Raw genomic sequence first — 14,141 nt, forward strand, 5'->3', positions numbered from 1 at the left:
TTCACCATGGCTGTGGCTTACAACTTTCTCTGCTTATGTGCCCCTTTCCTTTGTTCTCTCATGCCACAGGGGTAGGGTAAGGCAAGCTAACTAGGAGAGAGACGCCCCCCAAATAACAGACCTTCAGGACAAGTGGCTCAATTTGCAGACCTGAAGGTAGCCCATCACTTCCTGAGCCTGTCTTGTTTGTTTGTTTGTTTTGTTTTGTTTTGTTTTATTTAAGTGGGCTCCACACCCAGCATGGAGCCCAACTCAGGCCTTGAACTCATAACCCTGAGATCAAGACCTGAGCTGAGATCAAGAGTTGGACACTTAATGGACTGAGCCACCCAGGTGCCCCCTGGGGCTGTATTAGACACAGCTGCCTCCTTCGCCAAGAATGCTGGGAGCTGGGGGCATCTGTAATTCAGAGGGCATGCGCACACAGCAGAGTGCTGGGTGCCATAAGGTTCATCGCCCTGCCATGCTCCCTTTGCCAAGTGAGAGGTGGAAGAAGTCCTTGGCCAGGGTGACTTGGATGCCCAGGTGACTTGACCGAGAGTTCTGGTTTCTGTTCCTGGCCGCATCACAGGGCCCCCTGGCCGGGGCACCACTGAGGCTCCAGCGGCATCAGGTAGGCCTGAGATCCTTTGATAAAAGAGCGAAGGCTCCGGTGAGCCAGCCTCCTTCACCTCCCTCCGGGCTGTCCCTGCTTCTGACACTGCACATCCTGACACTTAATCCTCAGCTCTTCAGTTTGCTCTGGAAACCTGGAAATCACCTTTCAAATTTCCCCTCTTTGTTCTCACTGCCAAGGGCAGAGAGGGAGTAGTGAGACCTAAGAGCCTGAACTGGGGAGTTTCCAGTTCTCAAAGCTGCCCCTATGTGGCTCTGAGAGAAAGATCACGCTGTCTATCAGCCCAGATGTCCAGGGCCCTTCTCCCCCATCCTGGTCCTTGTGCACTGACCCCTCCTCCCCTGTTCCCCAAACACACTCATCCCCAAGAGGGAACTAGATACCAAGGAGAAAGGAGGTGTTGGTGGCTACTCAGTCCCTCGAGAGACCTAGCTGTAACCTGAGCTGAGAGGTGTGCTTCGAGGTCACCCAAGGGCATCCCATAGCCCCTGGGACATGTAATGGGCCTTCTCTGGAACTGGCTGGGAGCTGACCAGATCTTCTCAAACTGGTCGGGGACCAGCTAGAGACTCAGTCTCTTCTAGGCCAAGAATTCCACAATGGTGCTGGCAACTTCACCACTTCGCCTTTCCAGATCCCTAAGCCCCTGGGAAAAGGCTGAGGGATATCCTGATTGAAGCTACTGGAAACGTAGCATCCGGGGCTGTGATGACGGATGTTTTCCGGCTTCCTTTTGGTGAGGGTGGCAGGGAGGGGCTGGGAAGGGAAAGGCTTCCCAGGTGGACAGCTTTGATAACTCTCCTTTAGGAGGAAGTAGAGGAAGTCCTTTTCCTATGTCCCCACTCACCTCAGTCCCCAGGCCCTCCAAGAGATCCCTGAAGGGTGGCTGACCCAAGCTTTCTCATTTCCCCCTCTGTGGGCTGACAACAGCTCCCGGATCCTTTGGAAGTTGGCCAGGCAGTGCTGACTGGAGACCCCGAGTGTGAACTCTGGGCTCCACTCTGGTCCAAAAGCTGCCTCGCAAAAGCTAGGGGTGAGGAGCTCAAATGAGGGACACCATGCGCATGACAAATGTATGGGGGAGGGAGAGGGTGCTTGCCTTTCCAGTAAGACTCCTGGGCCCATCCTTAGAGAACCTCAGAAGGCATTTAGCATATCTGGGTCTTTCCTTGACTTGGCCACAAGCAGGTGAGCAGGAGGGCCTGTCAGGGCCTATGGCCTGAAGCATGGCTATCTTAAATAGAATATGCCAGACAGGCCCTAGGGAGACATGACAGGTACAGGAGACTTTTCTTCTTCTTCTTCTTCTTTTTTTTTTTTTTCCTTAATTTAAAACCCAGGAATCCTCATTTTTGACCGGTTGTGCTTTTATTAAAAAGTATGAATCATGAGCAAGTAGTCATGCAGGAAACTTTATCCTCTGCCCACCCACCCATGGAAAAGGCCAGTGCTGGAAATGAACAGAACACAGCAGGAAATGAGTGAAGGTAGAAAAGGGGTGGGGGAGCTGCAGCCTTATCTTTGAGGAGCATTTGGGAGGGAAGGGCTCCCGGGGTCTGTTAGCAGGAACAGAGAAGCCCTGCCATAACGTACAGAAGACTGTCCCTGCCAGTGAAACCAAACCACCTTTAGAAACTTTCCACTGGGGCCATCTTGCAGGTGGAGCCAGGAGCTCAAGTCTCTGCCTGGTGGGGGTGGGAGCTGAGGTGAGGAAACACAGCAGGAAACACGCTGTTTAGGCCTTACAAGCTGTCCAGATGCACTCTGACTTGGTGGAAAGATAGAATTAGGAGTCCCAAGACCTGATTTAACATTTCTGACCTTGCTAATTATCTACGTGACTTTGAGCAGGTTGCTTCATCCTTCGGAGACTCATTTTATCTCTAAAATCAGAGACACGATACCTGCCTTTTGAACAGTGGTCATGAGGATGATGTGAGGAAATGTATGTGAAGGAAGTTGCAAAGTCTGAAGCACAGAACAAATGTGAGGGGTATTTGCATATCAGTTTACCTCCACTTAAGACACAGGGCCCAACCCGAGGAGGGGTCACGCACATCTCCCTCCCTGTGGGCTGATGCACTGCGCCTTCCCTGCCCACTCCCTGCTGTTAACGGGTTTGCTGTCTATCTCCAGCATCTCCAAGACCACAGTTCGGTTTTTTCCCCCCCGCTGGTGCAAGGGAGCTGGGAAATGTGGCTTTGGCCAGTGCAGGAGAAGGGGCCTTTATGTGTACCAGCAAAGGCCCAATTGTTACTGAAACCAAACTGGGCTGCTTTTCCCAATTATCTCCACTACTCTTCTGGTCTCCATTTTCAGATGCCAAGTTTTAACTTAGAACAAAAGCTCCTGTCGGGACTGATTTATGATCCAGATCTGCTGACGGGGCCCTGCGGTGTCCCCCCCCTCCAGGACTGCACCCGCTTGAAGTTAACCAGCAAAGCCTCGGCTCTCCAGTCTCTTTACCTGTCATTTGCCCCTAGCCAAGAGAAGGCGTCTGAGTCTGGGTGCCGATGGGGCGGCCTCCCTGGGGTTTGTCCACCTGCCCAGCTCCTAGGCCCAGCTGGCAAGGTCCACCCCAGCGCCGCCCCAGCAAGTAGGCCAGAGCTCCAAGTGACTTCTAGGAGCTGCTGTGGGCAGAGGCAGGCGATTCTAGAGGTGGTAGTTCTCCAGCGCGGCTTCCCCTCAGCTGCTTTCATCTGAACATTACGGCTCCTGTCACTTGTTATTCAGCCTTCCAGTGGCATCACAAGGAGTCATTTCTTGGGGGCAGGCTCTGTGCAACAGGAGTCTCCCGGAGGGTTGTCTTCACCGGGAGCTGGGCAAGGGCGCTGCTGTCCCTCTGTGTGGAGCATGATAAACAAGGAGCAGACTCTCCGGAGATTAGTGGGTCTTCCTGGCTGGTAAGACCCGTTCCAGTCTGACTGCGGGGGCCAGTGGGCGTTGGGGCCAAGAAACGAAGAATTTCGAACCAAAAGACAGACCCACTCTGGTCCGCTCCGAAAAAGGAGCCTCGGTTTCCCCCGGCACCCCTCCCTCGGATGCTCGCCCCGAGGTGGTTTGCCCGCGTTGGTTCCAGGAACTGCAGCGTGGGGAGCTCCTCAGCCCCATTCCCGAGCCCAGCTGCCCAGCCCGCGGCTGGCCTTGGGGGACACTTCGGAAAGAACGGGTGAGTCCGATCCCCCCAAGGCAATGCCCGGAGTCCCTCCCCCGCCCCACCTCCTGGCGCTGTGGCGCAGACCGCGGCTCCGAGGCGCCGGGCAGCAGGGCGCGGGGAGGGGCGGGGGTCCGAGCCCGCCGGCGGGGAGCTGGGGGGCCGGCGGGTCGCGGCGGGTCGCAGCCCCCTCCTGGGCCGGCCTTCGCGTCCCGCCCCCGGCCTCCGCTCGACCCCCCCCCCGCCTGACGTCAGGGGGGAGGGGGCGGAGAGCGGCGGCAGCGCTGGAGAAAGAGCCGGCGCCCGGCGCGGTGGCGCGGGGAGCCCGAGCCCAGGGGCGCGGAGCCGAGCCGGGACCGAGGGGCGGTGGCAGAGGGGACAGCGGAGGAGGGCGGGCGCGCGCAGGCGAGCGGCGGCGCGCGGGTAGGGGCGGACCGTGATCCGAGCCGAACGCGAGGGCGGCGCCCAGGGATTCAAGCCGCGAAGAGGTGAGTGAGGCCAGGGTTGCGCGGGGCGGGAGCACCAGGGCTCCGGGGCCGCTGCTTTGTCCCCCGACTCGGGCAGGGGCCGCCGCACGCGCGAGGGACAGGGTCTGGGGGCGCAGGGAGGGCTAGCGGCGGGGACAGCAGTCCGTCCGAGATCCTTCCTGCGCCCCCCGCGGGCTGCCTGGCGGGGGCGCGGGAGCCGGGCAAGCGGTGCCCGCAGCCATAGCGTCCGGAGGCGCGGACTGGTCTGGGAGAGCGGGGCTAAGGGTAGCGGGGTTCCCCCGCGCTGTCGGGCCGGTGGCCGGGATCGTCTCCGGGTCCCCGAACTGCCCCCGGCTCCCCCACCCCCGACGGAAAGTTTGGGGCGGGCTTGGACTGAGGCCGATGTTGTGGGATCGGATTTCCCTGCCGCGGCCCCCCGCCCGCTCCTCTGGGGAGGCGGGTTGTCCTGGAAAGCCAAGCTCCCGACCCGAGCCTGGCCGCCCAGCCCCTGGCGGGAGCGCCCGCCCTGCAGCCGCGGAAGCGCCGTTCGCGCCCCGCCGCTCGCGGTGGGCGAGGGTGGGGTGCGCACCTCCTGGGCCCCGCGCTCCTCCTGCCCCCACCGCACCGGCTGCCCCTGCTTCCCCGCCCTGGGAAGAGTTGGGGGTGGGGGCATCGCAGTGCTGGCTGATTCCCCGAGCGCGCCGCGGGGTCCGGCCCGGGCCTAGGGTAAGGGGCAGAGGGAGGGCTGGGGGTGTGTTGGGGGGACGGAGGAGGGAGGGGTGAACGTATCCCCAGCACCCCCCCCCCCCGCCTTTCCAGTGCTGAGGTACTGGGCCGACAGGGGGCGTCCGCCGGCCGGGCTCGCCACGCTCCCAGCGCCGCCGCTTTGTTTGCATTCAAATCCCGGGAGCTGGGGGAGGGGAGAATGGGGGGGTGACCAAGGACGAGGTCTTGGCGGGGACCCTTTGTTTTGGGGTGAGGTCCCCAGCTTGTGTGTTTCTGTACCCGGCACTGGAGGGCTGGGGCAGTGACAATCCAGATGGCTTGCCCAGGCCGGGGTCCCGGGGCGCAATCCCTGAGTTGGGAAGATTCGTCAGACCCGGGGGGAGCGCAGCATGCGCCGGCCCTGCACAGGGCGTCCCCCGCGGTCCGAGAGGAACCCCTCTCGCGCTCCCCACCCGCCCCTCAACTTCCCCCGCCTGAGAGCTTCGCCGGGAGATCCCTGATTAGACCGGAGCCTGCTCTGTTCTCCCGCCGCCCCAAAGCCCGAGGGCTAGTGTCTCCTAGGAGGCTGTGCGAGGAACAGGATGAGGCCCTGGTCATTTCCACGCCCATCCCACCCACTTCCTGCCTCCCGTCTTGGGCAACAAAGGGGCCTCGGGAAGCTGGGCCCCTTCGGCTCCCGGCCCCACTTCAGCCCTGCTGATGTGGAACCGGGGTTTGGGGCTCTGCCTGGCTATTGTCTGCGCTGGGGGAGGGGAGAGGCTGGGGCCGGGACCCCCGCACGGCTGGCTTCATCAAGTCCCCTCCTTGGGGGAGGGGGGCTTCTGCAACCGCCCACCTACCGTATGCCCCTTCACCCTGCCAAGGGGTTTGCGTGCCAGAAGTAGATCTTGAGGCTGGCTGGAGCCCCAATGGGGGCAGGTCCTGCTTCCAGAGGTTATTTTAAGAAATCCTCAAATCTGTCAGGCCTGAGTGTGGGGGAAGGGGTCCCCTTTTAATTTCTTAAACAACTTCCTGTTGAGAGGGAGTGGGTGAGGGCCTGGAGGCCAGACAAGGTTTCTTGGAGTGTCCACCCCTCCAGCTGACTCAGCTCCTCCCCTCTCCTCTGGGGTCCCACCTCCTTTGGAATCTGGGGGCGCTGAGGCCAGGTGTGGGGAGGGGACCAAGTTCTTCTCCAGGGACTGGGTAAGGGGGGAATCCAGTAGGCTCCTGGGGAGGCCTGATCAGGTCTAATGTTTTGCCAGTGCCTCCCGGCATGGGCTTGTGTTGGCCCCCTTCGGGTCTGTTTTCTCTGGCTGTGATTCTGACCCTTTCTTTTCCCCCAGCAGGTCAGCTGGCCTGGAGCTTAGAGCCGGGGCGTTTGCCATGGCCCCACACTGGGCTGTCTGGCTGCTGGCAGTGGGGCTGTGGGGCCTGAGCATTGGGGCTGAGATGTGGTGGAACCTGGTGCCCCGGAAGACCGTATCTTCTGGGGGTGAGTGCCCAAAGTCCCGAGGAGGAAGACCAGTGTGGGGAGGGGAGGCCAGAAGGGACTACTGGGGGAAGAGAAGCGATTGCCCCTAGATTGCTCCAGCTTTATTCTGCTGCCGGGCTCAAAGCGCACCGACATATATGACACAGCTCTCTAAGAAATGAGAGTGAGTGGTCCCAGGGACCCAGAATGGGTAGTCCTGCGATACCCTTCTTCAGATGGTTAGAACCTGGCTGCCCTTGTTACGCAAAGAGACTCTTCTGTATCATCATTCTCCCCATGCCTTACTTCTAGAACTAGCACTTGCACTGAGAGCCCACAGAGAGAAAACAGCCCGGATAGGCATAAGGCAAAGAGTGTCATCACCCCCCTCCCCAAAGTCTTTCTAGCCCTTTGCCTCCAAGAGCCCCCTTACCATAATAGACCCCCTCTGTTACCCTGACACTTGTGCCCTCTGGTGGCCCTGGATGTGTTTACGCATTTGCTCATGTAGGGGGACAGCCGACCTGACGGCCCTTTGGGCGTGCACACACACCTACCTGTATTAAGAGGTGATGTCAGGTGTTTGTATCATCAGTGTACTCTGGGGACCGGGATGAGCTCACCTCCCACAGGCTCCACTCCGGTGCTGATGAAGCCCTCCCTTGCCAGCCTGAGTCTGGCTCCAAAGACAAAGGCTGGTTTAGGGGGACCCTGAGGACAGGTCGGCAGCTACTTTGGGGGCTGACGTAGGAATCCTGTGACTATATCAGTGTCGTACCTTGCGTGGTGAACAGCAACAAGGCTTCCCAGCCCCGAGGCTTCAGTGCCTTCTCTGGTCCCTAGCCTCTGGTTCCCCCTGACTACCCTGGCCTGGCCTCCCAGCCCCAACTCAGTCTCAGGCATCGCGGCCTGTCCCAGGGGCCCGCTGTGCTTGGATCTCTGGCAGCCTGGATTTGGGTCCTGTTGGAGTGAAGAGTTTCCTGGGGCAAGCAGTGCTTACAACTTCAACTTCATACATACTGCTTTGCTGGATCACAGGCTGGGGCCGGGCCAGAGCCGGGCCAGAGCCGGGCCAGAACCTGATGTGGGCAGCAGGCAGCAAAGAAGGAAGCGGTAGCGGAGGAAGCTGGGAGGGGGAAGAGCCCAGCTCTGCAGCCAGAGGTGCTGTTGACCCTGAGAGTGAGGGCCATCAGTCTGATGGCTTCCTCTGGCCGGAAGCTGTGGCTGAGATATCCTTCCTTCCTCCTCACCAGCCCAGATTTGCTGCCTCCCAGGCTGGGAAAGGCCAGAGAGGCTTGGGTGGAGCTGAAAGGTTATTAGAGAGGCCCTTTATTGCCGGTCAGGGTGCTGAGCGGGCATTTGCTTGTGGGGGGCCGGCTGTAATGTGGGCCACAGGGGTGAGTAGCCCCAGGAGACCACTGTATAGAGGAAGGCTGGTTCTGGGGGGAGGAGGATGCCTGGAGCCCCAGGAACCCTGCGCATTCACCGCCCTGCTCACTCCCACCTTGTCCCTGCAGAGTTGGCCACGGTGGTGCGGCGCTTCTCCCAGACGGGCATCCAGGACTTCCTGACGTTGACCCTGACTGAGCAGACAGGGCTTCTGTATGTGGGGGCCCGGGAGGCCCTGTTTGCCTTCGGCGTGGAGGCTCTGGAGCTGCAAGGAGCGGTGAGAGGTGGGGGAGCGGGAGGCACCCAGGCGTGGGGAGAGTGGCAGGATCCAGAGGGGCTTTGCTTGAGCAAACTGTCCCCGCAACCCTGCTGTCCCCACCCTGTTCTTCCCTGTGGAAATCTTGCTGTCTCCAGGCCCGCCCTTAGGAGGAGGGCAGAGCGGGCATGCTGTTTTCCCGCTTCGGCAGCTTTGGGGCAGTTCGGGGCTTCCGTCCCCCGTTAACTCTCAGAGAGTGGGGACTGTGTATGCTCCCTTGCAGTGGCCCCCTGTGGCTGCCACAGGCCATATGCTCAGTGCCGACTTGTGATGTTGATGTGTCCCCCCACCCCTTCCCAGATCTCATGGGAGGCACCAGCTGAGAAGAAGGCCGAGTGTATCCAGAAAGGGAAGAGTAACCAGGTGGGTGCTCAGGATACGGCCAGGACAGCCAAAACCCCCCGTACTTCCACTGGCCAGGCCTCCTGGCGCATGCTGTCTCCCCCCCACCCCCACCTTCTCCCTTTGTCCCAGACCCCTTCTTGGTCCCTGTGTCCCGTGTCCCATGTCCTCGTACTCTAAGGGAATGCCTTTCTCTCCCCAGACGGAGTGTTTCAACTTCATCCGCTTCCTGCAGCCCTATAACACGTCCCACCTGTACGTCTGTGGCACCTACGCCTTCCAGCCCAAGTGCACCTACATCGTGAGTGCTGCTTCTCCCCTCAGTTCCCCTCCTCGCCCGACTCTGGACGGGGCTCCTCTGCAGCTCTCCTCATTGTCTCTTCCCTGCCCCTAGGACATGCTCACCTTCACTTTGGAGCGCGGGGAATTTGAGGATGGGAAGGGGAAATGTCCCTATGACCCAGCGAAGGGCCACACTGGCCTCCTTGTGGGTGAGTGGCTGTCCCCGTGGCAGGCTGGGGGAGCCCCCCCCAAACTCGTTCTCACCGTGGGTCTGCGTGGCCCGAATGTGTCTTCATGTCACTTCTGGCCTGCCTGACACTCTTCTCCCGTAGATGGCGAGCTGTACTCGGCCACGCTCAACAACTTCCTAGGCACAGAGCCTGTCATCCTGCGTAACATGGGGCCTCACCACTCCATGAAGACAGAGTACCTGGCCTTCTGGCTCAACGGTGAGCCCCGAGGAGCTGGTGTAGGGCCTGGGGGAGCCGTGGGTGAGGGGCCCTGCAGTACCCCCCGCTAACCCTCCTCCCCTTCTTGTAGAACCTCATTTCGTAGGCTCTGCGTACATCCCAGAGAGTGTGGGCAGCTTCACGGGGGACGATGACAAGGTCTACTTCTTCTTCAGCGAGCGGGCCGTGGAGTATGACTGCTATGCGGAGCAGGTGGTGGCTCGTGTAGCCCGTGTCTGCAAGGTACGGAGTCCCGCAGCGAGTGGGGAGCCCTGGGAGCCCTGCTGGCTCGGCAGGACTGACCAGCGGCGTCCCCTTGCCATCTGCCAGGGAGACATGGGGGGGGCGCGGACGCTGCAGAGGAAGTGGACCACGTTCCTGAAGGCGAGGCTGGTGTGCTCGGCCCCCGATTGGCAGCTGTACTTCAACCAGCTGCAGGCCGTCCACACCCTGCGGGACGCCTCTTGGCACAACACCACCTTCTTTGGGGTTTTCCGGGCACGATGGTGAGTTGGCCAGGAGTCCTTGTGGGTGGGGAGGGGAGGTGTGCAGTTAAGGATGGTTGGTGGGTGCAGGCCTCTGGGTATAGTCTAAGTGGTCAGTTGACCAGAAGCCAAGGAGGATGTTGGGCATGTGCCCCTTTTCAGAGGAACCCCCCGGGGGGTGGTGTACAGGGCCCTCCCCCCGGTGGTGTGTTAGAGCTGATGTGACATTGCACACGCCCACAACTGCTTTGTGGGGGGCCCTGCCTTCCCGGGCCGTGCCATGAGCTGGGGTAAAGCGGGCACCGTGCCTGACCCTTGGGATCCCTCCTTTGCTGTGACAGGGGTGATGTGGACTTGTCAGCCGTCTGCGAATACCAGCTGGAAGAGATCCAGGGGGTATTTGAGGGTCCTTACAAGGAGTACCGTGAGCAAGCCCAGAAGTGGGGCCGCTATACAGACCCCGTACCCAGCCCGCGGCCCGGCTCGGTGAGTCCTCCGGGGCAGGGGTGGGCTCCGGCCCTCAGCTGCAGTACCTCCCCCGCATGCTGACCACCCCCCCTCCCCCCAGTGCATCAACAACTGGCACCGACGCCATGGCTACACGAGTTCTCTGGAGCTGCCTGATAACACCCTCAACTTCATCAAGAAGCACCCGCTGATGGAGGAGCAGGTCGGGCCCCGGTGGGGCCGGCCCCTGCTTGTGAAGAAGGACACCAACTTCACCCACCTGGTGGCTGACCGAGTTACGGGGCTTGATGGAGCCACCTATACGGTGCTGTTCATTGGCACAGGTAGGCACCCGGGTAGGCGGGTGCGGCAGCTGGAAGCTGGGTAAAGGCCTGTGTGTCCAGGGCACGGAGATCTAGAGATGCTTCCGGGGCCCTGTGCCCTCTCACTTACTCCTGTCCTCCCCCAACCCCCACAGGAGATGGCTGGCTGCTCAAGGCCGTGAGCCTGGGCCCCTGGGTCCACCTGATCGAGGAGCTGCAGGTGTTTGACCAGGAGCCAGTGGAAAGCTTGGTCCTGTCCCGGAGCAAGGTAGTCATCAGCGCCCCCCCGCTGCGGTCCCTACACCTTCCCCAGTCTTCTGCTTGCCCAGTACAGGGGTGGGGAGGCCCGCGAACATACCTCGCTTAGCTGGGGGCGAGTTCCAGGAAACAAGCGCGCTGACAGCGTCTGCGCTCCGCGGGCGTTATATATAGCCAGGTCCCCACGGGGCTGTGTTCCCAGAATTGGGCCTTGGCAGCTGCTCTCCACGCTTCCTTCAGACCCCTTGAGGTTGTGCTGTGCCTGTGCTGCGTATAGCCTTTTCTCTGATGGTGCCACGGTTGCCCGTGCCTCTCGGGCTGCACTTGCTCACAATGCCCTCATGATGCCAGCTCTCCTACCGGCCCCCCAGTCCGGTCCTGGCCCTGCCCGGCCCGGCCCTCCACTCCCTTCACTGCTCACGCTTGAAGTGCTGCTTGCGCCCTACACTTCCTTCTGGCCTGTTTGTGACTCCCCTGAACTCTCATGTGCTCGCCCTTGAGCCGCTGCCGTGGCTCGGATAGTACCCAGAATGTGGAGTCACGGCAGAAAGTCTTTGCTTGAAGAAACACACAGATTGGCAGTCACCGTTCGAACAGGAAAACACCTTATGCTGTGCTCGTGCTATTGTGAGGGCCGACGGGCCTAGCGGAAAACACACTTCCTGCACTATTTATACCGTAGCGCAGTGTGTGTGTGTGTGTGTGTGTGACTCTATTCCTCAGCCTCACAGTTCCACTGGTCCTGTCTGAGAAGGTCACACCTACAAGGTGCTTAGGATGGTGTCTGGCTTGTAGGAAGCCCTCTGTGCGTGCGTTCTTCGGTCCTTCGATTTCCCGCCTCAGAGTTCGCACTGCCCTCTCCCTCCCTTGGCACCTTTGCCCTCGTGCTCCCGGGCAGCAGTCCGTGTCCCGGCCTGGCTGAGCCGCCTGTGCCCCGCTTCTCTTGCAGAAGCTGCTCTTCGCAGGCTCCCGCTCTCAGCTGGCTCAGCTGCCCCTGGCTGACTGCGTGAAATACCGCTCCTGTGCAGACTGCGTCCTCTCTCGGGACCCCTACTGTGCCTGGAGTGTCAACGCCAGCCGCTGCGTGGCCGTGGGTGGCCCTTCGGGGTGAGTGGGGCTCAGCATGCGCCGGGACCAAGGGTGAGGGGTGGGGTGCTTGGAGCCCCAATGCCCATGGCCCCCGCTTTCCCAACCAGGTCCTTGTTGATCCAGCACGTGACAGTCTCAGACACTTCAGGCATTTGTAACCTCCGTGGCAATAAAAAAGGTGAGCTGTCTCTTCTCCCTCTTTCTGGTAGGATGGGCCCTGGGCCAGAGCCGGAATATCTGCGTCTCCGCGTGGCCCTGGGTTTCCTGTGCTAACTCTGCTCTCTCTCTCTCCTGCTGCAGTCAGGCTCACACCCAAAAACATCACCGTGGTGGCGGGCACGGACCTGGTGCTGCCCTGCCGTCTCTCTTCCAACTTGGCCCATGCCCGCTGGACCTTTGGGGGCCGGGACCTGCCCGCGGAACAGCCCGGCTCCTTCCTCTATGACACCCGCCTGCAGGCCCTGGTCGTGATGGCTGCCCAGCCCCGCCACGCGGGGGCCTACCACTGCTTTTCGGAGGAGCAGGGGGCGCGGCTAGCTGCCGAAGGCTACCTGGTGGCCGTGGTGGCAGGCCCGTCAGTGACCCTGGAGGCTCGGGCGCCCTTGGAAAACCTGGGGCTGGTGTGGCTGGCTGTGGTGGCCCTGGGGGCCGTGTGCCTGGTCCTGTTGCTGCTGGTTCTGTCGCTGCGCCGGCGGCTGCGGGAGGAGCTGGAGAAAGGTGCCAAGGCGGCGGAGAGGACCCTGGTGTACCCTCTGGAGCTGCCCAAGGAGCCCACCAGTCCCCCCTTCAGGCCTGGCCCAGAGACGGACGAGAAGCTCTGGGACCCCGTCGGCTACTACTACTCGGACGGCTCGCTCAAGATCGTGCCTGGACACGCGCGGTGCCAGCCCGGGGGCGGGCCCCCCTCTCCACCTCCTGGCATCCCCGGCCAGCCCCTGCCTTCTCCGACCCGGCTCCACCTGGGGGGCGGGCGGAACTCAAATGCCAATGGCTACGTGCGCTTACAGCTGGGGGGGGAGGACCGCGGCGGGCTGGGGCACCCCCTGCCCGAGCTCGCCGACGAACTGAGGCGCAAGCTGCAGCAGCGCCAGCCGCTGCCGGACTCCAATCCCGAGGAGTCCTCCGTATGAGGGGCCCCCGCCGCCTCGCAGGGGCAGCGTGGGAGGCGCGGCTCCTCCTTTTGCACAGGCACCAGCTACCTCAGGGACATGGCTCGGGCACCGGCTCGGCCTGGGACAGACCCCTCCCAGCCCCTGCCCGGCCATGGGGACCTGCTCTGCTCAGCAAGGGCACTGCCACTTGGTGTGGCTCACCAGGGCACCAGCCTCGCAGAAGGCCTCTTCCTCCTCTCTGTGAGGGGCTGTGAATCACGGACACACAGGACCCCAGCAGCCAAAACTTTCCAAGGCAGAAGTTGGAGATGTGGGTGTGTTTGTATCTATCTGTATGTGTATGTGGGGGTGTGCACGTGTGTGTCACCTAGTCTTCCTTTTGTGTGTGTGTGTGTGTGTGTGTGTGAGAGAGAGAGAGTCTTCCTTTTTCTGTCCAGTCTTCCCTTGGCCTGGGGTCCTCCTGGTGAGTCATTGAAGCTATGAAGGGGAAGGGGTCGTATCACTTTGCCTCTCCTACCCCCACCTGTCCCCAGTGTGGGTCAGTGATGTACATATGGGGGTGGGCTGGGCAGGGTGCTGTGCCCCTTTTGGGGAGTCCAGGGCTCTGGGGTGGGCCTGGTCCTGCTCCTAGGGCTGTGAATGTTTTCAGGGTTGGGGGGAGGGAGATGGATTCTCCTGTGTGTTTGGGGCAAGGGGGTGAGGGGCCTCCCACTTGGCCCCGGGGTTCAGTGGTATTTTCTACTTGTCCTCCCTTACCAGGCTGGGAAAGGTTGTGTGGGGGGAGGGGGAGGGAGAAGGAGAGAGGGTGGGCATGCTGTGGATATTGCATATCCTCTCCCAGCCCTAGGAGGAGGGCTCCTAACAGTGTAACTTATTGTGTCCCCGCGTATTTATTTGTTGTAAATATTTGAGTATTTTTATATTGACAAATAAAATCAAGAAAACAGTAAGTGTTCTGTGATAAGGATAAGGCATATGAGCTAAAACCTTTGGGGCTGGACTAGCCTCACCTCCCCATGATTCTGGGGCAGCTGCCCCTAATGTCCCTGCCTGCTTGTGCCCCTCTCCAGAGGGGGGATAGCCCGGGCTCCAGTGTTTTCCCACAGTGGTAGCTGTGGGGCTGGGAACCAGACCAGGGCCACGGCCCCTTGGGAGCCAGCTTTGGCTTCTGGCCAGAGGGAGAAGTCAGGGCATTGGGAGCAAGGCGGGAGAGGAGGGGCCTGGCTTCCCAGAACT

At 61.1% G+C, this 14,141-nt stretch overlaps 1 protein-coding gene across 4 annotated transcripts; it reads left to right on the forward strand.

The window, feature by feature from the left end:
* The first annotated feature begins 1,966 nt into the window (after positions 1-1,966).
* SEMA4C (semaphorin 4C) lies at positions 1,967-13,855 on the forward strand. Of its 4 annotated transcripts, none has more exons than XM_045771760.2 (15): positions 1,967-3,785; positions 6,286-6,434; positions 7,931-8,079; positions 8,419-8,481; positions 8,663-8,761; positions 8,855-8,951; positions 9,075-9,191; positions 9,283-9,434; positions 9,522-9,697; positions 10,018-10,162; positions 10,245-10,467; positions 10,602-10,714; positions 11,654-11,811; positions 11,901-11,971; positions 12,094-13,855. In XM_045771760.2, exons 1-15 carry the CDS (start codon positions 3,658-3,660, stop codon positions 12,921-12,923), a joined length of 2,670 nt encoding a protein of 889 aa, XP_045627716.2. In that variant the 5' UTR covers positions 1,967-3,657; the 3' UTR covers positions 12,924-13,855. The 4 variants fall into 4 exon arrangements, with proteins under 4 accessions (XP_045627716.2, XP_087719465.1, XP_045627718.2 ...); XM_087863339.1 differs by having other exon boundaries at positions 6,289-6,434; XM_045771762.2 differs by lacking the exon at positions 1,967-3,785 and adding an exon at positions 4,049-4,258 and having other exon boundaries at positions 6,289-6,434.
* Positions 13,856-14,141: the final 286 nt, after the last annotated feature.

Source organism: Ursus americanus, chromosome 7 (genome assembly GCF_024610735.1).
Source record: "Ursus americanus isolate L20-20 chromosome 7, mUrsAme1.1.p, whole genome shotgun sequence".
In the NCBI taxonomy this organism is placed as follows: domain Eukaryota; kingdom Metazoa; phylum Chordata; class Mammalia; order Carnivora; family Ursidae; genus Ursus; species Ursus americanus.